Raw genomic sequence first — 23172 nt, 5'->3', positions numbered from 1 at the left:
CTATTTTCTCTGTTAGGAAGTGCTCGTGAAAGATGTGCTGCCAGTCTCAGTTTTAAACCTTTTTGTGTTTTAAAAAAAAAAATTGCATTCCCAGCAGTAGGAATTTTATAGAAGAAAATAGACTTAAAAAGAGCACCCATCACACTGTGTATCACACTATGGGAGGTGCTACTGTAAAGACTACACTAACACAACTGTTAAAATATGCCTTAAAATTCACATTCTATGTGCAAGAACTTGATGAAGAGTGTGCTGAAAACTTGCTTCTGATACTTAATGTAATTTTAGAGAGGCTGGAGAGGAAAAAACCCAATATAATACATGTTCCAATAATTAAAAGGAGAAGTGTGGTGTGTGGGTCTAGGGAGGTGTCAGATAGAATGATGGACTGTTGGACTAACCTAATAATAGACTTACAGTTCTCTTTGCATGTCAAATGTATGAAAGATTAATTCTAGAACTATCACTGTTTACTCAAGCTTTTGTACAAAAATGGTCCTTGTCTTTGGAAATGGATGAGAGGCTGGGTTGGTAAAGGCAACTAAAAAATCATGACAGAAATACAGACTTTGAAGCCCTTGAAGTATTGCAGGGAGTGCCAGGGTGTCCTCTGCCTCTGACCCCTCGCAGAAAACTCCTTATCACCAGATCCTGTCTCAGGACCTACTGACCCAGGGATAAGGCAGCTCTCCTCTCCAGTAGTGTTGTAGGAGAGGGGGAAAACACTGATTGTTAGGGAGAGCAGTTCCCATCCAGGTCATTCGCCTCTGTAGTGTTGGTAGGAGGGGAAGGAACTGGCTCTGCAGCAATATCAGGTAGGCTGGATGGGGGAGCAGGAGATTCCTGAGGGAGAAGCACAGTGGGTGGTTGTGTTGGCCAGCTGCCAGACTTGTATTGCTTATGCAGTGAAATAATATTTGTAGTGTTTGGTATTGCATATGCTTAGGACTGCAGCACTCCTAAATTATTGGTCTTTATCCCATTTGTGATGAAAGTTTCAGGTAGAAGTAACCCAGGAAGAATGGATTGGTCTTGTTTAAGGCAGTACACTTTTAGGTTTTGTTTTCTTTTGTTTTTTCTTTTCCTTTTCCTTGACTCCAAGTGTTAGCTGTGCTTTTCTTAGGTCATAATTTTACTAATAAAATAGATTTTACTGCTAGATAATTACCTGGTTTTGCTTCCTCACATTTAAAAAAAGAGGGGGGTGCAGCAATGAGAGTCATTCTGCTTTTATTATGTAATGTAAAGAAAAAACACACCTTTTTTGTTTATTTTGTTCTAAAAATACAGTAGCTTTCTTAGCTCATGTTTTCATTGAAAGTTAAGTGTCACAGGCATCTGAGAGAGGATTAGGCCTTAAATTTTGTCAACTAAACATCTGAGAACATGAGCTTGAGAATGCATATTTTATGAGTTCCCCTCTGGGGTTTCAGCTTGACCTGGGTTGGAGGCTGCACTTACTTAAATGGTGGGTTCCCAGGAGTGAAAAGTTAGGTAGCTGGGGATGCAAGTTTAACTGCCTGGGGAACTGAGGTGATGTGGCTGTGCACCAGTTTTAGAAATGTCAGTAATATTTTAAAGATAGACTTGTACTGTGGTGTCTGTTCATTTAAAGCTTACCTAGTTGTAACCAAAATTCTGTATTTCTCAGTATGCTTTCTGGATGGTTCAAGTAGGTTTTTGCTAGCATAAGTCCACTTAAAACTTAGTGGGTTTTTAACAGTGATATAATACAGCACGTTCTGTTATTGTAATATTTTGCTTTTGCATCTTCAAGGAGTAAAATTGGGAAACAGTTTAGATTAAGTTCCTGTAAGGGAATTATAAAACTAGTTTGACCATACTAGAAAGAATGGCTATGGATGGTTCACTGTCAAAATCCAAGGCTACATGAAAACATGTTCTAGGTCATGTTTGATTTGATACTGTGATTAAACACCTGGATGATGGAGCATGAAGTGCTAAGCTCAAACATGAGATAAAGCTCCTTAGAACTGCAAAGCTGTGAGTGCTCAGATCAGAGTTCAAACTGTTGTTAACAAATTGAAAAGTGATAGGAGAACAAAAATATAGTATATAGCAATAATCATCAGTGAAAGTACAAAATACAGAGGAAGATATACCAAATGTACAAGGTAAGAATAAGATGTAGGAAGTAAGTCTTGAAATGCAATTGCAAAAAAAAAAAAAAAGGCCTTTTTTGTGTGAGAATATTAATAGTAAAATTGCCAAGAATATCACTTGAATCTACATTTGTCATTCCTTACAGACATTTGCTGAGTGGATAAAGGAACAGTTGGCCCTAATTTTTGCCATTTAGTTCTTTAAATAAAAGCACAGAAGCTGAAGGGAAAAACAGTGCCAGTTACCTTCTCAGTATTGTTATGCAGGTTAAAGGATATGGAAAAAACTTCTTGAAAATCTGATTTTCATATTTAGCATAATAATATCTTAAAATGGGGGTTGTTTTTCCTTTTTAAACAGCTCTAATGATAGCCTCTTAATAAAATTTGTAACATTGTAGTGTAATATCTTTATACAACTGAAATTCAGCAAAACGTTTTGAAACCCTATTAAGAGAACTCCCAGGTTTTTAAAATAGCTGGTACAGGAGATGCAGTTCTTCTGTTATGGAACAATACTGGCACCCAGTGGTGGTCTCGTACTAGTGCATTCTTTTAAGTAGCCCGATGCTTTATTGTTTGAATTGTTCTCTCTTATTGTGGTGTTACCAAGTATGAGAAATTTTAGAGCTTTTGGTGATTTTTTTTCTTTGAAAACCTTACCTTTTTCATGACATGATTGTATAAATCTGCTTCTGTTGGGAAGTAATGGAAGGAACACTCTGGTTTTTGCATATGCACATTGATAATAGCTATATAAAATTTACTATAGTACTCGCATGTTGTTTTGTGTGGCTGGCACTGAATTAGAAGTGGTAGTGCAGTTTATATAAGTTTGCTGCCAATATCACAGTGATTCTCTGAAGAGTTGTGAATCTGAAATGCATACATTTTATTGAGCATATTTATTAATATTAATTTCCTTTATTTACTTCTTTCCTTAAAGAAAGCTTCTACTTAATAAAATGTTAATTCTAGAGATGATAGGAGAAAATTACAGACCATTTATAGAAAAATTGTAATACGGGATAGAAAAAGGGTGGAAGTTCAAAGATTTGTGTTTGTGCATGAACTGTTAATTACAATTAGAGAAAACATGCTTTTCAAGAAAGCTGCTCATGAAAAATAACTATTATTAAGAAAGTTATTTACCTGGTGGATTTAATTATAGAATAAGGCTCTGATTTTAAACCTTTTCAAGCATTTTTGTGTATACAGGTGCATTTTTGTCTGCAGATCAAGTGTTTGATCCAGCAGTGTAGAACAGACAAGAAATGCATCTTCCTTTGATACCACTGATTTCTTCAGTGTTTCAGGCAGAGATGGTAATAGAGTAACAGTACAGAAGTCTGTCGGTTTAGGCCATGTCAGGTGTAATTTGTTCTTTATGAAGTAAAGCAGAACATAAAGCGAGATAAATAGAGGCACAGGTGAGATTGGTACAACAGTTATATTCCTTAGCAATGGGAAATACCAAAAAGGAGAATGTGCACACCTGTAATGTGCAAAAGTGATTTTTAAACTGATCTCATTCTTGATATGAAGGAGCAGTGGGAAAACAGCTCTGCGTGTCACTCATGTAATATTTTTTTCTGTGTATTACAAAGGAAGAATTACTGAAATCTGTTTTTTGTAGAAGTTGAATAAGAACATTTTGACAGAAAAATTGTAGATTTGGATTTATATGTGAATGGTTAACATAGAAAGTGCTGATTCATTACTAATGGCTTTGTTTTAATGTTTCTTTTGAAGATAAGATTGCAGGTACTTTCTAGGAGATGCTTTTCTGACAAAAGCTGTTGCTAAGAGGATTGTACTCCTACATATTTCACATGAGTGGAACTGGAGTGAGGGGGAGGACTAGCTGAGATATCCTTCAGGTTTCTGCAAGCATAATGCGAAGGAATTGCAGTAGAAACATTTATTTTCCTCTCTCTTCTGATTTTCTTTCTCTCGAGAATGCTCCACAAATAACCATCTCAACCACTTGTGGCAGGTTTATGCCCATTTGGTTGTAAACTGTGATTTTATTTCTTTTTTCTTTTAATTTGTATTAATGTTCCAAGGCTACAGAATCCCTGTGTGACTCATACAACACTGCTTACTAAAATTCCCTTGAAATCATTGCAATTCTCTTCATGACTTCAATGTGTAACTTTTAAGATTGTTTTAAAATGTGCATGAAAGAAGTCTAGTGAGTACTTTATTTCTTGAAAACTAAAGTTTCTTGCAGTGTATGTTAATCTAGTTACCAGTCCTCATAGTGGAGGGTTTAGTGTGGTGGTGGGGTGTGTGTATGGTGGGGCTTTTTTGTGGTGTTTTTGTTTGTTTGTTTGTTTGTTTTGTTTTGTTTTTGTGTTTTTTTTTTTGGCGGTGGTTTTAAACTTTTAAAAAGAAATCTGTTTATTTATTTCCTCAAAAACATAAACACCTCTTTAATATTTAGTATTATCTGCACTGCATATCCCAGGTACACCCTGGGAATTGGGAGTTTGTGAGCGCTTCCAGCAGTGTGATCACTTTGTAGTTCACCTTTTGTTATCTAGGGTTGTGACAGGTCAGGGATATTTTGCAAAATGGGCAGAACAGGTAAAGCAGAAGATGGGAGGCATTTGAATGAGTTTAGTAGAGACACAGAGCTGCAGGGCTGTTTTCTTTGACTCCAGAGCAGGTTTTTACTGTCTTTGGTTTTGTTCAGGGTCAGATTTTTATTTTTCTTGATCTAATACTGAGCACAAAAACATCGAGTGGCCTTATGCTATAAATGTCCTACCTTGGGCATATCACATGCCCTTATTAAGAGCAGATAGAAAAGGGGACTCATGTTTCCTTCAGAGTCTAGGAAAAAAAGTTCAGACTTAATAATCTTTATGTTGTGCAGGGAGGATTATGCCATTTGAAGACGTAGCTTTGTCTGTTTTAACTCCCTTTTCGTATGTAAATTTTTCTGTATAAATACATTTATTTTAAAATAATTTTTATAAAAATACTGATTTTTATTTTCTTAAATAAATTGTGGGCCTGTAGCAAGAAATATTCAAACCTGAATATTAGTTATTGTCAGAGATGGTACAGACGATGAGGAGAAAATAAATTTATTTTAAATAAGAACATTCTGTAAGGTTGTAGAGAATCTAAACATGTATTTGGAGTACTTGTTGCTGCATGAAGTAGGCTGTGTAAGAATGTTATTAGGGCAAAGTGGAAAGGAGTAGCTTGACATACACTGGTTCCAAGCTTCTGTTAAAAAAGGAGAAATCTGTGCTTTGACTAATTCTGGTGTATAATGTTTTTTGTTTGCAGTTTGTTCCCTGGCCAGTTTCTGACCGTTTCTTATGAAATCTGTGGTTTTGTGTCCTGTTGCATAGAAACAACACCTGACTCATTACTGGAAAGCTCGTTTTTTATTCTGTTGAAGTACTTCAGCAAAACTTTGCTGTCAGAGTTGTCATTTGATCTTTTTTCTTGAAAGTAATTTTGGTGCTGATCTTTTGCATTTAAGTAATTTATGCTTTCATGTGATAAGCATCTTTAAAAACCAAACTAACCAACCTCAAACTATAAAATATTCCCCCTACATTAATGTTCACAGATTTCGCTTTTTTGAAAACTATTTTAATAACTAAGTAAATCAGATTTTTTGCTGAAAAGCTTTGATGTTTGCTTAAATCAAACTAACAGATGTCCCCAACGGTATTTCATGATTGGTGCCTCACTGAGGTTGGCAGAGATTTCGGTCAGGTGGGCAATGTTTTTGCTAAGTGTTATTGCTTAAGTTAGCACAAGTCAAAAATTACTGGTTTTCTTCAGTGAGTTTCTCTTTATCCTTGTGTCTCAGAAACTTTCCAAAGTAATGAGACAAACTAAACAGAAAATTTATATATAGATTTATATATAAGAAGTTATAAACTGAAAATTTTGACTTAAGCAGAGTGGGATTTTGACAGCTGTGAGTCAGTCTTCATTTTGAGGTGAGAAAGTAAAACACGACTCAGCAGTGAATTTTGTAATAGCAAAATTTATCTTGTCCTATATAAAGTTTAATTCTAGGTCAGATTCTTGTCTATTCATTCTCTAAAAACATTTTTGTTTGCTGGATAATCATAATGCTTATGTCAAAGTACTAGGCTAAGTAACTCTGTAAGAGAAGTACAGTCTTGCTAACTTCAGTAGAATGAAGAATGACTTCATTTACATTTGGAGCAGAAGAGGAGGAAACCTTCCACAACTTACCCAACAGTCTAAAACTCAGCTTATGGATTTTTTACCCCCCCTAACCCCTGCTATTAAACTTATGCTCAGTTTTATGCTGAAGATGACAGAAGGTAAACGTGTAGAGTTTACGATATTGCTCTTTCTAGGAAGTCTGTCGGTGTAATTAAGCCACAGTTGAAGCCTTAAGAGCAGGATAGTGTCTGTTGGTTGTATCTGTTTCCTGGCAGAGAGTGGGAATGCTGTTCCACTTTACCTTCTGACTCCAGCTAATGAGATGTTAATTCACAGTAGTTGGATAAATCTGCATAGATCATAGTACTTGAGCTCAAGAATTGCTCAGCTAGGAAATCCTGTATTCCCATGCAAGCTACCAAGTCTCACCACTTTATTACTCTCAGGCATCTGCCTTTTATATAAAAAATAGAAGTGTTTCTTCTTGTGCTTTTATAAATACATTTTCTTGCCATTCAGTTCATCTGAGTTGTTTTTTATTTCTTTTCTTTTTGCTGATGGTGGCTAGTGACTCGGGATTTGCTAAATGCCAGTGTCCAACTTGACCAGTCATATCCCATCAAGTGTCTGGGTTAGAGCACAACTGTGATCATTAATTAATCTGGGAACACTGGGAGGACTTGAGGTGGTCATGTTAAAGTCACCTGGGCTAGAATCAAAAAGATCTGTAAAGTGTACCTTCCTTCAAGTGTTTTGCCTTGTTTATATGTTATTTTCTTTAAAAAGAAGTATTTCTCGAAGCACCCATGAATATTTATTTTTAGTATTTCTTAATGTATATTACTCTTTGTTTTTTAAATCATTCTTTTACTGTTCGGGGAATGGTGATTTCTTGGTAAGTAGTTATTTAAATGTTATTTGAGGAAGTACTGTGTTTCAGACTGAGTATCTAGCAAATATCAATTACTTAGTGGTTGCTGTGATGTTCTTAAATAAAATGAAGAACTGTGCAGAGAAGGCAGGTTACTAGCTACATAAAAATGAAAACTGGGACTGCAAATAGAATGTATTAGACTAAATGAACAACAAATGTCACAATTTCTGACCACTCAAAATTATCCTTTTTTAAAGTGGTTTTTTTTGGAGATTAGAATAGGTCAGCCCTTTTAAATGGATTCAGGTAATCAATTCAGAAATTACTTAATTTTCAGATGAAAAATTTATAGTTACAGAATTTTTGCAGAAAGATACTGATTCTGGACTACCACCATCAGGCTCACAAATAGCTTTTCCAAATGTGGTCGTGAAGGAGATTTTTATTTTTATTTCATCTTTTTCACCGTATTTGGCTATTCATACACTGGAATGCGCTTTCATTTTTATCAGTTTCTTCATAGCCCAGGCAAGCAAAATACATTTTCATGGCATAGTGGTGTTGTGTGCCCCAGCCCTTGAGGGATTAACCGTACAATCTTGGGCTTTAGAAATAGATATGGTTGTGTTTTGAGTGGGTTGGGAGTTGGTGGGGGTTTTTTGTTGTTTGTTTGTTTGTTTTGCTTTTTTTCCTCTTGCAAATGCATGAGTGAAAGTACGCCACTTCCATCAAGTGAAGGTCAAATGGTTGTTTTTGAAACTGGGTTCCTATAATTTGGCAGGATGGGCATGGGGAGCTTAGTGTTACCCTGTTTGTGATGGCTGTTGTTACTTCGTAAGTAGAACTTGTTTTTCTTGCTTGCATTTAAAAAAAAATTATTTTGTTTAGAAATTATGGAAAAGGAAGTCTGTCTTAGCCTCATCTCAGTATAAGGAAACTGATTACATAAAATAATTTTCCAAGTATTTTTACATCTATGCTTCACCAGCAGAAAGGATAGGAACTGAAGACAATCTCACGTACAGGAAAAATGTTTGTCTAATTGATACATCTCGTGATATTCTAATTTTCTTTTCTTTCACAGGTATCTTTCAGATGAAGGAATTGAAGCTTGCTTAAGTTCATCTGAAAAAGTTAATACAAATGATATAATCCTAGTTGCCCTTAATGTAAGTTATGATAGTGAAAGTTTTTTTTCTGACAAATCATGCTAAAAATGATATAACTAATGGCTTAAGTATAGGTTTGTTTGTCTAATTAAGTGTACTGTTTTCTGTGCGATTTATGTAAAGGACAGAGTACCTGTCTTTCTCCTTGCTCGAATGAATTGTGCGTTTTATTTCCAAAGTCTGAAACCTGTAGGAGAAATATTAACAGATTTTGCAGTAGGAAAATATTTTTTGTTTTACAAAATGTAAAACTAAAGTCGAAGTACAAGCTGTAATACGATTGGAAGTGCTATGTATTGACATGGGTATGAAATTGTAGTACAAAATATGTTTTTTGGGATGAATAAAACATCATTACTTAGTTTAACTTCTGGACGAGGTACTCCTTAAAGCACATTCAAACTGTACATCTTGTTGAATACATATTTAACTATCAACAGGTTTTTTGCTTTACTGTAGGAATATGGATTAGTAGTCGTTATTCCTACCACCAAACTAACACAGGAATATACAAGATAGAGAAACATCTTCAAAGCAATAAACCATAATACTTATAAGTATGTGAGAAAAACGTGCATGTGAATTCCTGTTTTTCAGAATTCTAGTATATACAATGTTGGTAAACCTTAATAAGTCTGCTGCCTTTCTTAATCCATGTATTTGTTATTTGTTTTTATGTATTTTATCAAATCTATACTTAGATGTTTTAAAGCTTAAATGCACTATATATGGTTTAATGTAAACTTTGTGCTTTGTAATAACTTTCTGTGGTTTCAAGGGGGAAAAAATCAATGTGGTAGAGTGCTTAAGAGACAAGTGTTTTTCCTAATGAAATTGTGTGAGAGGGGATTATTTTGTCCATCCTCAAGATTCAATCACCAGTTGGTTTAAGGTAATACTCTGAAAGTGTCCCCTCTGCTCCTTTCATTTATTCTTTAAAGCATATGTTCAATCACTCACATGTATGCAGGCGCCAATTCATGTAAGGAATTGGAAAAGAATTAAAGCAAGATTATAATGCAAAGGTGCAAAGAATGTAATACAAAAGATGCAGAGGGTAAGCATTTGGCTTCTGGACTGTATTAGCATGCCTGTATATATGAGAATGCATTGCTGCTTTATAAAAAACTATATTTTATTTATAAAAATAAATACTTCCAAGTTGCTGGGTATTACCCTGCATGTAATAATGTGCTGGAACGAGTACTGACATGATCATTTGTGGCTGTTCTGTTATTTCTGGCTTGTTTGATAGATAATAAAAATGTTAACACAAGCACTCCAAAGCCCGATTTAATTCTTTATCACTGTTTTTGTCATTAAGTCAGTTGTTTTTATGCCCAGAAGATTAACTTGTCTGTTGAGTACATGGGGAATAGCAGTGTGTCTTTAATGGCAGAATAACAGTCAATTTATATTTGACTTCTTACAAATTCACAAATCCTTCCTTGACTGCTAGAGGCATGTTTCAGGCAGAAGAAATCAAGTCATATGAACTTTTTTACCTTTTTTTTTGTGTGTGTGTGTATGAATTGGTTAAATAAGTATGAAATCAACATAAATGTACCTTCAGTCCTTCAAATGTTTTTATTTTGTGTAAGATCTTACAGAGAGTTTGTAAAAGTTGCGTCCCCTTCCTGCTGCTCTGATTGCAAAGCACATTTCTGGAGACTTGACCAAGGGCAAGTCCTGCCTGACCATCCCAGTCCTTCTGTGAGGGAGTGACTGCATCAGTGAACAAGGGAAGGGATACTGAAATCATCTATCTGGACTTCTGTAAAGCCTTTGACACACTCAGAACATCCTTCTCTGCAAATTGGAGAGAGATGGATTTGATGAGTGGACTGTTAAATGCATAAGACATTGGTTGGACAGTCACATCAGAGGGTATTGGTCAGTGACTCAGATGGACATCAGTGACAAGTAGTGTCCCTTAGGGGTCCATATTGGGGCCAGTGTTATTTAATATCTTCATTAATGGCATAGACTGAGTGCACCCTCAGCAGATTTGCAGGTGACACGAAGAAGAGTGGTGGGGTTGACACACCTGAAGGATGGGATGCCATCCAGAGAGACCTGGACAAGGTCCAGAAGTGGGCCTACATGACTCACATGAGATCTAACAAGACCAAGTGCAAGGAGCTACACTGGGGTCAGGGCAACCCCCAACACCAATACAAGCTGGCAGATAAACAGATCAAAAGCAGCTCTGCTGCTTGTGGATGAGAGGCTGAGCATGAGACAGCAATGTGTGCTTGTGGTCCAGAAAGCCAATTGTGCCCTAGGCTGCATCAAAAGGAGTGTGACAGCAGGTTGAGGGAGGTGATTCTGCCCCTCTTCCCCACTCTCATGAGACCACACCTGGAGTACTGCATCCAGCTCTGGCGTCCCCAGCACAGGAAGGACATTGACCACTTGGTGTGAGTACGGAGAAAGGCCACTAAGCTGATCAAAGGGATGGAGTACCTCTCCTATGAAAGAAGCCTCAGAGAATTGAGAATGTTCAGACTGCAAAAGAGAAGGCTTTGGAGTCACCTGGTTGTGACCTTCCAGTACCTGAAGGGAAATTACAAGAAGGATGGAGAGAGACTTTTTGCAAGGACAGGTAGTGACAGAGCAAGGGGGAACATCTTCAAACTGAAAGTAGGTTTAGATTAGGTATTAGGAAGAAATTCTTTACTCTGAGGGTGGTGAGGCACTGGAACAGGTTTCCCAGAGAAGTTGTGGATGTCCTATCCCTGGAAGTATTTAAGGTTGGGTTGGATGGGGCTCTTAGCAGTCTGGTCTAGTGGAAGGTGTCCCTGACCACAACAAGGGAGTTGGAACCTAGCTGATCTTTAAGGTTCCTTTCAACCCAAACCATTCTGTGATGATTCAAGGATATGGATATAGAACACGTGGGAACAGTTTATAGGACCCTGTGTGCTATTCAGAGACACATAACCGACAAATCAGTTTCCTCATGTGGGCTCAGATTGAAAACTGAATGTGCTTTCTTAAGACTGTCTGTCTTGTGCAACAGAAAGTGCATTGCTCATTTGTCCACTCTGTAGATACTCAGTAAATACACTAAAAGAGCATTCCTACAATAATTTCTTATTTGTAGGGTGTTTCTCACTGAAAACCAGAATAAACCAATTGTCTACAATGTTTCATATACTAAAATACAGCCCTGCTCAGTTCTAGATCAGGATGTCAGAGCAGTAGTCCATTGACATATATTAATGGCAAGTTAGTGTCCAAGTTCTTTTAGTAATTACATTTAGCCCATCTTGTTTTAGAAGTGTTGTTTTTGATCTTAATAAATAAGAAGGCTCTTCGGCTTCACTACTGCAATCTGCATCAGCATGTTCTATTTAAAGCAACAAGCTTATTTCAAGCACTGGAGTTTAAAAAACACAGGTGTTGTAGGTTGCATTGTTGTGCCTTATATTTTTTTCTTAGCATTTGTCAATGCACTAAAAAGGTAATTTGTAAAGTTTCATTAATTTTTATTCTATTTCCTATTTTCACATGCTGTCCCTTTTAGCTCACATCACCCTAAATGATGTGCTTGTCCAAACAGTGTTAGGTGAGGAAAGGGCAGAGATTTTTTCTTTTGATCATATGAATTCTTTTGTTTAATGTTGTCAGTGGCCACATTTCACAGTTGCAGAATGATGTCATGTAGCTGTCTATCTCACTTCCAAAAGAAATAATTAGACATTTAAGTTAAAAAGCATCTAATGAGAATATGTAAGCTTTTACTCCAGATGTAATTGCAAAAATCATCCCAACTTTTTATGAAGGATTTGTGCATGTAAAAAGTCACAAGCTAAAAATACTTTTCTCTAAGTACCAGGTGGAGAGTAAAGAAAGGTGTTTACCTCTATTAAACCTCATAGTTATGTTTAATCATAGTTATGTTTAGTAATTTCATTTCATCTATTTGAAGCATTTTAATCAACATTGAAAATATACTTAAAACAATATAGTTTAAAAAGCAAAATGATTTCTTTTGTAAACACTGAGTTGAATTTTTTTTTCATCATACAGGGTTAAAGGAATGGATTTTTGTAATGAATAGTTGTCATTATGGAAAAAGTTCCCTTCTTTTTCTTATTTTACAGTGATTTTTTTGGAAACAGAAGATTTTAGGTTAATATTCTTTTGTCTTCTATATTAATTTCAGACAGATTTAAGAACGATTGGCAAGAAATTCCTGCCCAGTGACATCAATGGTGGAAAGGTGGAAAAGGTAAACAATATTTTTACTTCACTTTTCTGTACTCTGTGATTTCTGTGTGATTTCTGTGCATTAGTCTGGTTTTGTCATTATTTCACATACAAAGAACCCAGTGTTTCAGTATATTATAGTATATATATTATGTTCATATATATATATATATATATGAACATAAGCTTCCTAAAAAGAGTGCTCTTTCTTTTTTATTTCACAACTTTGAAATGTTTAAATAAGAATGTGACCAAACCTAGCACCTTCATTTATCACTGACAAGTCATTTAGCCTCTTTGGTTTTGACGTGGTATTAGAAGTTCATTTTCCTTCTCCATTATTCTACGAGGGCAACAAAGCAGGTCAGGAAAAAAGCAAAGTAGCTGTTTGATTATGATGCACAATGATATATGTTAGTGCTGTATTACTTGGCATACTGATATACATGATTGTAGCTATACGCTTTATGTAATTTTGCTATGACTGTGTATCCTGTAAGTTATGTGGATAAACTATGTTAGATGGTGTAATATTTTGTGTTAGAGTATTATGCTTGAAACTTGGAAGTTTTTAATGTACGTTGTGTGTTTAGATAGAAATTAACTCTGTCCCCTTCAGTATATACTTCCTGTTTTGTTCCTTACATGCAATATGGAGAGTGGATAAATGAAGTAATTTTATTTTAAATCAAGCAGTAGTTCTCACTTCAGTTTGTTATCCCTAACTTCCAAATATAGACAGTCTATATCACTGATGTGAAAATTCAGGGGAAACATGTTTCTTTACTGTAGAAATTCAAATAGTCATAAGTTAAGGTGGATTTGTTTTAAGAAAGCAAGACTGATGAGAGAGGCTGTTAAGAGCTGTTTGCATTTGTTTTTTCTGGCAGTGCTATTGTCTAAATGGAATAGTAAGTGCTGTAAGCACAGATTTCTGCAAGAACAGCAGCAGGAACATTATTGCCGTGTATGAAAAGCACACTTGAGAGATTGTCTGTTGCAGGATCATAGTTTTTAGCTAGGCAGCAGTTTATGCATGCAGCATATCACTTAGTAAACTAAGTTTATGGGAGAAGTTTTATTAACTTTATTTCTTATCATGTGGAGCTATGTTCTTTTCAGGTATTACTTGAAAAAATAAACCAAGATGATGTTTTATGAAACTGATCGTTTACCTGTTTAAGTTTCTGGATAACATGTTCTTGAAAATACTTCAGTGCTTCAATAATTTTTTACCACCTAAAAGAATTTTATTTAGTGGTTTTTATAGCTATGATTCTAATATTTTTTGTCCTCTTCAGTATCCTTTATTTAAAATACAGAAAAGAAGCAAAATAGTTGCTTTTAATGTCATTTGATTTTGCACTGTTCGTTTCCCAGTTGCTTAATTATGTAATATTCCCAAAGTCCAAATGTATTTGGTTAAATGTAATTTTCCATGGTATTAAGGTTATATATGTGGTAATGCTTGCCATATTTAGTGTTACTGTTGAAATACGATTTCAATTCAAAAATTCAAAATGACCTTAATGGTACTGCTTTTCAGAGTTTTGTTTATTATGATAGGATTTCTTTAGAGGTAGTTGTCAAGTTTTCATCCATCACTTGAGAATGTACCTAATAATTTGTCCATTTCCTTTAAAAAGAATGTTTTCTCAGTATCTGTTGTCGTTACATAGTTCAAGTGGTCAGTTAAAGATTGAAGTGTAAGTAGTTTCCTCACAGCTTTGATAGAGAATCTACTTACGTGCTTTAAAATGTTTTCTTCTAGTTTTAGCTGCTCAGATCACCACTCGGGTTTTTCATAGTTCTCAGCTTAAACTGGGGAAGGTGCAATTGTGCCATTAGTTTCCTTTAAATACAAAACCTCTGCACGAAAATGACGGAAGACTCTGGTGGTTAGTGCTTTAAAATACCTGTGAAATAAGAGCTACCCTTTTATGGAAAAAAAACCTTTTCCACCTGTACACACACAAATGCATCTATATTTTGTAGAAATGAACATCTCAGAAAATAAAAAATGGCCCTTAATTGTCTTTATTAAAGACAATTTTTTTTTACAAATGCTGTTTGTTAAATTGTAGCAATTTACATACTTCTGTCAGTGTTGTTAAAGATCAAGGATTTTGAACGTGAACTTCTAGTAAAATTTAGTTTAGTCTTACGTTAATCAACTGTGTTTATTTTGATCATAGATCTTAAAAAATTATTCTAAAAAAAACCCCAAACCAGACACTTGCAAAACATTTGCTGGAGGGTGATAATCCTTCAGGTTTTGAAAAGAAGTAATGATTGCACAGAAAAAGCCTGTATTTGAGAAGAACTCCTATTTATAAATTTTAGCTCAAGCTATTAGATACTGTACTGAATCCCTGCTTTCTTAACTGTAGTGTTTCCTTTTTTTTGAGTGACATAAAGCAAATCTGACTACTTAAACAGTGCTGCTATTTAGCTTTCAATGTATGCAAATACTTTGTTACAGAGCTATGTGTTTATAAAGAAGAATATTTATGGGGCAGGAACAACTTAATACAATCTCTCAGTAGAAAGTAGTAATCTGTGGTTCAGAAATGCTTCAGGAAACAATAGAAGTTATGTGCTGCTATTGTTCCTGTCATCCAAGACTAAGATTGATATTATCTATATCTTGAGAACATATGTTATTTCCATCTTGCATAGAAAATAACTTTATTCTAAAGTATTATTATAACAGGCAAATAGTTGCATAAAAGCTGGCATAGAGTCCTAGTATGAAACAACATGGGTATTTGACCATTATAGGTGGTTATCAACTTCAGTCATTAATACACAGAAATGTTTCATTTACTCATTAATATGTGTTTTGTATGGATTTTAAAAAAGTTAACATTACCAGCATTAACCACAAGATGGCCACATTTGCATAGGATTTGGAAAAGCTGAACCCTCCCGTTTCTATCTAGATGACTGTATACCATAAATATATGCTAAGTATTTTTAATGGAAGAAAACTGCAAAGAAGACTATGAAGTTATAATATATAATTTAAGTTATGTTACATTTAAGGTGTTACTGGTTTTCTTTTGAGAACTAAGATTACAATTAATTCCAGAAGAAGCATTCAGAAAGGATTTAATTTGTGAACTCAGAGAGTTGCTTTCTGAGTACTGACAAATTATTGATAAGCAGTTAAAAACATAAGTTGCCAGCAATTTAATTCCTTTTTAAGTTTACTCATATGCTTCCCAGTTTCTGTTTCATTATTTTTTGATTGTGGATTTTGGTTTCCTACAGCCTTTTTTCTTTCTTTTTTTTTTTCCAAAATGATGATCAGATTTGTTGTTCGAGTTAAAAATTATCTACATTTAAAAAACTCCTTCCAGTGAGAGTGATTGCTACATAAGGCCTTCTGTTGTCATCATAGTAAAGCTACTTTGCTTCTATTCTTTTATTTATTAATTTCTCTTTTCTTTCTATTTACCTCCTGGTTTCTACTCTTGTTTTGTGTTCTTCTGGGCTACCTATTCTGTTTCTCCAATGCTGGAACCTGATGAAATGTTCACTCTTTCATCTTTTCTGCTCTTAGGAGCTAGAGATCAGTTGAGCAGCAACAGACAATTACTTTTTATTTTTCAGAGAAATCAAAATGCCTTAACTATGGCTGAAACGTGATAGTGGTTTGGTTAGTTGGTTTGTGTTTTTTTGGATGGGTTTATTTTGTTTTATTTTGGTGTTTTATGTTTGTGGTGGGTTGGTTTTTTTGTTGTTACAACCAACAGATAAGTGATGTCCCCTGAAGTTGGTATATTTTGATTACTGTTGAAAGAAGCTGTGTTTGTAGTTAGTGTTTACAAAGCAGTTGTACTCAAAATTTACTCTTGATCCAAACCAATAGTCTTTGAGGCTGTTTTTTCTTTCTTCAGAAGACATTGTCAGTGAGACCCTGTGGGTAGAGCATGTGAAATATTATCTGGACTCCATACTTTGTTGGAAGTGACAGTATTTGTGGTTTTGTTTGTTTGCGTCCTCAACTGTTTTCATTCACTTTTTTTTCATAATTGATATCTCAGAGAGGTATGAAACATGACAACTGTTCTCTGAAAAAGCCATTTTTATCATACTTTAGAACGTGCAGTACATGAGTGATAGAAATTGAACATGACTGCCTGATAAAATTACACTTTTCTTTGCCTGGGGGCATCTGTTAGTGTGTCTAGATATTACGGTGTTTGCTTAACAGTGTTAACAGTCTTGTCTTCTCTGTTTCACATATCTAGCTAGAAGGGCCATGTGTTCTGCAAATACAGAAAATTCGCAATGTTGCTGCACCAAAGGATAACGAAGAATCTCAGGCTGCTCCCAGAATGTTACGTTTACAGATGACGGATGGACACACAAGCTGCACAGCCATAGAATACAGTAGCATGACAAAGATAAGGTGAACAACTTTCTTGTCCAAGTTTTGCTCAATACTTAAATGTCCTTAAAGTAATGGAAGTGTCCTTAATAATATATGAAAAGAATCACTTGACAAAACTTCCTTCTTGGATTTTGAATATAAAGGAGAAACTGAAATTCAGCATGCAAAGGTAGATCTGAATGTAATTTACAGTACCATTTTATGTTGAAGTACATAATGGAAGAAAGGGGATTTTTGCACCCATCTACTGAGTTGTAGTTTCACGACACACAGCATTTTGGGTGTGTGTAAACTTGAGCCAAATTCCCAGTTTTTAGTAGTAGCAGATCTTTTGTCTGACCTTTGTAGCAGGAGTGTTACAGGCCTGACACACCTAAGCTAATGCAACTAATGCTGCTTAACTGTGGGCAGGCCTTTAACTTGAATATTTCTTCAGTTAAAAGTGAAGGGTTAGAGAGCTAATTACTGTTGAACATGGGTATTTTTTGTGTGTTCAGTTATGAAGATGCTAAAAATGATCTCTAGTGTTTAGTCTCTAGAGTCATAGTGTGCTCTGCACTTTTCTAGTTCAGATTACTTTGATTAAAAACAAAAATATTCCTCTGACTTTTTCTGCTAGCTGCAACAGTTATATATATGTATACACACACCTAATTTTTGAATGTCATCTGTTACTGTTAAACTGCTCCTTCTGAGCAGGAGCCAGCTTGCAGTTTAGAGTGGTGCTGTCAGAACATTTAATGATATTTTGATTTTAGCTTGAGCCAGCAGAACTTGGAATATCATATTCCAATGCTGATATAAAGAGAGCAGTAAAGGAAGGCAAACAGACTGCTGTGTAAGTAGATTCTAGATCACAAAATATTTAATTGAACACACAGTGCAAGACATCATTTGAAAGCTTTTTGATAAAATTTGAAAAATGTTAGCAAACTCATCACTCTAGTAATGTTGTGAGCTCTTCTTTTTGTGTAACACATGAAAATTCAATTTGTGTTACATGTAGTTGTTTCAGGTTTGAAACTGGACTATTATCCTGGAATAATGTACCATTTCAGTACACAGTGTTTCTTTAAATTAATAAATAAAAATCATATTTTTATTTTAAATTGTAGGTTTTTAATGACTATGGTTTTCTTTTACCCCTCTCCCCATGCATAATTTTAATTTTTTTTCTGTATTTCTTGCATGTTTGTTTGTTTGATCTCATTTTCTTTGCTTTTATCTGCACAATACAGAAAATTTACTAACATTGCTAAGGTTAAATGCCACTGGTGCTGTAATTGACTGACTCCACTGTGAGTGTGCCTCACCATGTAGTATGGGCCTGTGATTGCAACAATAGCTTCAGCATATTTTAAAGATATTATTGCCTCTCAGTTGAAAAGTTATAAGTGGCTGTGTCCTGTTTCTCATAAGAAAGATCAGTCTTTAGATTGTTCTGCTTGTCATGTCTTCCAGTTATGGGTTGGAGATGCATGATTCTTTTACACTTCTGCTGTTGCTTTTCATAGGGTAGATTCACATGAGAAGATAAGGTACCTCCTTGTGGGAGCTGATGACAGAAAGTATTCATAATGTTTTTAAATTACAAAGTAATGAGAGAAGAAGCACTATGAGTTGCATGCTTTTTATTTTTATTCTAGTACAGTCCTGGCTGTTGGCAACGTATAGAAAGCTTCCTTTCTAACCACTCTTTGTTTTCTCCTAAGTTAAATGTCTAAAAAAAAATGAGATGATTAACCATCTGGAGATCCTCTGTTAACTATAAATACATACTAGGATGAGGAACTTATCTTAAAGTCAGTTGTCTAAGACTATCTTCTCTTAGTCTAAACAAATCACATCCTTAGTTTGGTATTGTGAAATTGGGTTTTAACCAAGCAGACAATTTGCAAACATTCATCTCTGTTAGAGTCTAATTTGCAGTATAGCATTTTTGTGTAATGAGTTGGAAGTGTTCCAAAAAAACTATTGAAAAGTACTGTGTATACTCAAGGAATAATTGCAAAGGTTTTTGATGCTAATTTTTTATTATGGCATATGAAATGGTGGAAGTATAATAGAAGTATTTTTACATGTTTCTTTGTGGCAGAATATTAATAAATGTATTTGAAATATTTGGCTTTGTTTCTACCTCTAGCCTGAACACTCCACCTGGAACAAAAATTAAGCTTTCAGGAACTGTTGAAGTGAGAAATGGGTTCTTGCTGCTGGATGACAGTAACACAGCAGTTCTTGGAGGTGAAGTGGAGCATCTTATAGAAAAGTGGGAATTACAAAGGGTGAGGTAACACCACTGCAAATGCTTGTTTTACAGAATGCATATTACGTTTCATGACATCAAGCTTAATGTGTTGACTGTGAACTTTTTTTATGATAAGCTTTTAGGACCGTACTGTCGAAATAGTTTTAGGACTGCAGACAGATATATGTAAGTAGGTCTTATGTATAATGTTGCAAATTAAGAAATTAAAAGTGATCTTTGCAGGGGAACTGATTCCTTTCTGTATTCTGCAGGGATTGAAAACATTAATCAAATATATTAAATTTATTTTGGTACAGACATGGCTGGTTGCTTTCCTAAAAAATGTGTTTGGTTCCAAAATATTATAGAATGCTGCCTTTTACAGTTACCATCTTCAGAACGTGTATTTTTGAGGTAAAAATAGCAGAATAAGTGTACAGAAAGCATTGAAGTTGGTAACCTTTAATATGAACTCTGTATTGCAGATTTCATCAGTACTTTAGATAAATTTGTGGTTACAAAGACAAATTGGAAGTTTTAAATTTTTTCAACAAGCCATAAATCCTTTACTCTGGTGTCTGTCCCAATAGAACAAAAGTGGCTGCAGGAATACTTTTTCATACATTTTCTCACAAATGGGTGGAAGTTCTAAGGGCAGGAAGTTGTGACCCTACCACCCTTGGTCCCAAATACTTGCCAGATCAGTTATCGCTACTGCTACCACCCTCATCTCTGTATTTTTCCATCCACATCTCTGATGGATGAAATGGAGTAGCTGCTTATGAACATGATGGTCATTTCTGTATAAAGCACTTCTTTATTTGTTGCTGATGTTAAGTGGAGCTCAGTCGTTTTTGTTGCAGGTAGCCTTCTTCGGTGTTTGGTTGCACTTCTTAGATTTCATCAAACTGAGCCAAAAATTTGAATGTTTGAGTTACACGTGTCTATTGTCATAGATTCTATTTGGCATCCTCTTTGTGCTTTTATAGTTGAAAATAGTTTGTTTGGTTGGGTTTTGTTGTTGTTCTTTTTTTTTTAAAAAAAGCCATTCGTGGTTTTAAAAGAAGTTCTGGGACCAACAGCAGAAATATCCCAGTTTATAATTTTTTTCTTATTTAACGTAAAGTCTTATGAGTTTTAATATTGATGGGGACAGAAGGGAGACACATAGACCTAATGTGTTCTTAAGAACGCCATCTAATTTGTAAGACAAGGGTCAATAGAATTGGTTGGCTTTCTTGGTGATTAACAGTCTGTTTTCATATTTCTTCTATCAGGACTTCAACAAATAATTCTTACTTCATAATTATTATTTTGTTTTTGAAATCAATATCAAGAAATAACTTGGAACATATTGTGTTTGCAAGAAAGCAAACCATTTAATAACCATTGGTGTGCTGCTGACTACACCTTTTAGCTCCTGTTGTGAACCAGTTCTGTTGGCTTTATGTGATATGTTTAACTGAGTGGTAGCTGTCACTCATTTGCTCTGGTAAGATATAGAAAGTTAACTATTGCCCGTTGCTATCCCCTCAGCTCTCTCGTTCCATCTTGGAGTTTGCCCGAGTATCATTTTCTTTTTCTTGTTGACCAGCTCACAGCACATGAATGTGGCCAATGTCAAAAGCTCTAGGTGACAACAAATCAATTTGGACAGGTGAACCATGACCACTGGAAATTGTAGTTCCAGTTCTATATCCAGACTGACAGCTAGACAGATAGGGCTCAAACAAGTCTATAGAAGCCAGATGCTACATGATAGCTATTTCCCCATGAATTCAATATTTCTCTCCTGTTCAGAAAGCTTTGCAGAAGAGAACAGTGGACAAATAAGCATGATTGCTAAAATATCTGAGAGGTGACAAAGGACATTGCCACTCCTTGTCTAATCTTGCCGCTGAAGCATAAATAAAATGCTGAATTGTGTTTGCATAAAAAGACAGAAAACTTTTATTTGTGGGACTATTTAAATTACTTGTTTTGAAGCCGGTTTTTTATTTTCTTGCTACTAGAATGTCTGAGATATGTTAATTCGGCTTCTTGTGTAGATGATGAAATAAGAGGTAAAGTTAGTGGTATTAAGCCAAATAATATTCCAAAACTTTAGAATTAAAGTTGTTTATCCAGTTTAAGTTATTGCCCTTGCACCTACCTGTCAACTTCTAGTTGTTATATTTCATTACTGTTTTGTTCCATTCAGACCATTCAAATCGCTTTCAGGAGGAATTGAGTTTTAGTAATGAGAGACACGCACAACAAATATAGCATATGTAGAATGAATGCAGTATTATCACACAGAATGAGGAATAAATTTGCTATTCCTTGTAGCATTCAATTTTATCATAAGATAAATTCTTGTCTGCAAATTTCAGTTTTTTTCAAGTGTCAGTATTTGAGTGACAATATATAAATAAGGAAGGAGGAAATGAGACTGTTACTGTGAGATCTTTTTTTCTAGACTGTTTGGAATTGCAAGGTAAAGTGTCATGGACGTCTTTAGGTGAAAATACAGTTCCAAATAACTGTTGCTTCATGGAATTTCTCATGTTCTGGTGGTGATTGGTGTTTCAAACATGAAGGATCAGTATCTGCGAGATATTGCTGGTACCCTTCTTATGAAAAAACAGTGCTTTGTATTGCCATTAATCAAAATATCAGACAATATGTAAGTGGAGTCTGAAGCAAATTTCGCTAAGATGATTGGTGAGAGTGTTTGATAGGCTCTTATATTTTTAAAACATAGAATCTGTTGAATTGTAGATTATCTACAAGTAAAGTTCTCTACTATACTTAATGAGTCTTCTGTTTTGGTGAAGCTGGGGCTAAATGTTGAGATTACCTTATGGGAAAAGGGAGTAGTTTTATGTATACTTCAAAATTCATATTAGAAAGAAGTGTGAGGGTACAGTAGAACATAATATCTAGTTCAGTCTTATATTGTAAAACCTTTGTTTCTTAAGAGATTCCCTAGGAAATAGGTTTTTAATATCACAATGCAAATACAGCAAAAAGGATAAAAGAAGCATACTAAGCGTATTTGTAACAAAGTTTATTGTAAATGATAGTTACTGCTGTGCTATGAGCATATTTAATTATAAGTTAAAGTTGCTTTGTATTTGATGCAATACAAAATGTCATTTCCAAAGCAGCTGCTCTCACTTCTCAGCAGACATTACTAACTCGGAAGAAAGTGTCAGGGCTCTTGTTTACCATTAGAACATTACAATTCTTTCATTATGGCTTTATGCAATAAATTGTTATGATTCAAAATCCATGTAGCTAAATGTAGTAAATGGGCAGTCAATTTTAAGCGCTTTTTTGCTATTTGCCCAAATGTTTGAGCGGTAGATTAGAACAGTCTTTTTCTTCTATGTGTTTTCTTGATTCTGATTTGGGAAAGAAAAATTTAACCTTAAATTTCAGCATGTTCTTCCTGACTGTAGGACATGAGGAGTTAACTATGATCTGATGCTTGAGTTCTTAGACTAGCACTTACTATTTTTTTTTATTATAAATTGATTCAGTGTGGGAGTTCATTCCAAAATTGCTTGCATTTCTCTAGGTACAAACAAACAAGCAAACAAATAAAAACCAGAATAATTGTAGGGTTTACTGGACCTAGAGTGCTTTCCTTGGGGAAGTGAAGCGGCTTGGCCATGAAATCACTGTTGTACTGTGCTGCTTGAGTTAATAGATACAGAAAGGTATGAGCATGCTACAGTGATCAGCCCTTGGTCAGCTCATAATTCTAAGGCAGCACTTTAAGGGAACTGATTGAATCTAAAGCAGAAAAATTTTACGATTTCTGCACTAAGTGCTTTGCTTTGAATAATTTATCAAATACTTTATCAGTGTTTTTTTGCTCCAAGGCATGAAGAAAAGGATTATTATTTTTTTTCAAACTTGAAAGGACTTAATGACCATAAATGATTTAGAAAACGGTCTTTGGCTCCTGAATAAAAGTAGTTAACTTGAAA

General features: G+C 34.9%; 1 protein-coding gene across 3 annotated transcripts in view; it reads left to right on the top strand.

Annotated features, from left to right (window-relative positions):
- TDRD3 (tudor domain containing 3) overlaps positions 1–23172 on the top strand; it is a 103219-nt gene that overhangs the window by 38828 nt on the left and 41219 nt on the right. For 2 of the 3 annotated variants that reach the window (XR_003532758.1, XM_027674263.1), the window contains exons 2-5: positions 8249–8333; positions 12505–12570; positions 16805–16965; positions 19091–19232. Coding sequence is in view for 2 of the 3 variants with exons in the window: in XM_027674263.1 (XP_027530064.1) it covers positions 8249–8333; positions 12505–12570; positions 16805–16965; positions 19091–19232 (454 nt within the window). In the remaining variant the exon portion in view is untranslated. Of the gene's footprint in view, positions 1–8248; positions 8334–12504; positions 12571–16804; positions 16966–19090; positions 19233–23172 lie in introns of those variants that run through there. The other variant, XM_027674264.1, reaches the window with a different exon arrangement.

Source organism: Neopelma chrysocephalum, unplaced genomic scaffold (assembly GCF_003984885.1).
Source record: "Neopelma chrysocephalum unplaced genomic scaffold, ASM398488v2 Primary Assembly neopelma1_25, whole genome shotgun sequence".
Classification (NCBI taxonomy): domain Eukaryota; kingdom Metazoa; phylum Chordata; class Aves; order Passeriformes; family Pipridae; genus Neopelma; species Neopelma chrysocephalum.
Note: the sequence above shows the minus strand (reverse complement) of the source record. Positions and strands in the feature narration are given on the sequence as shown.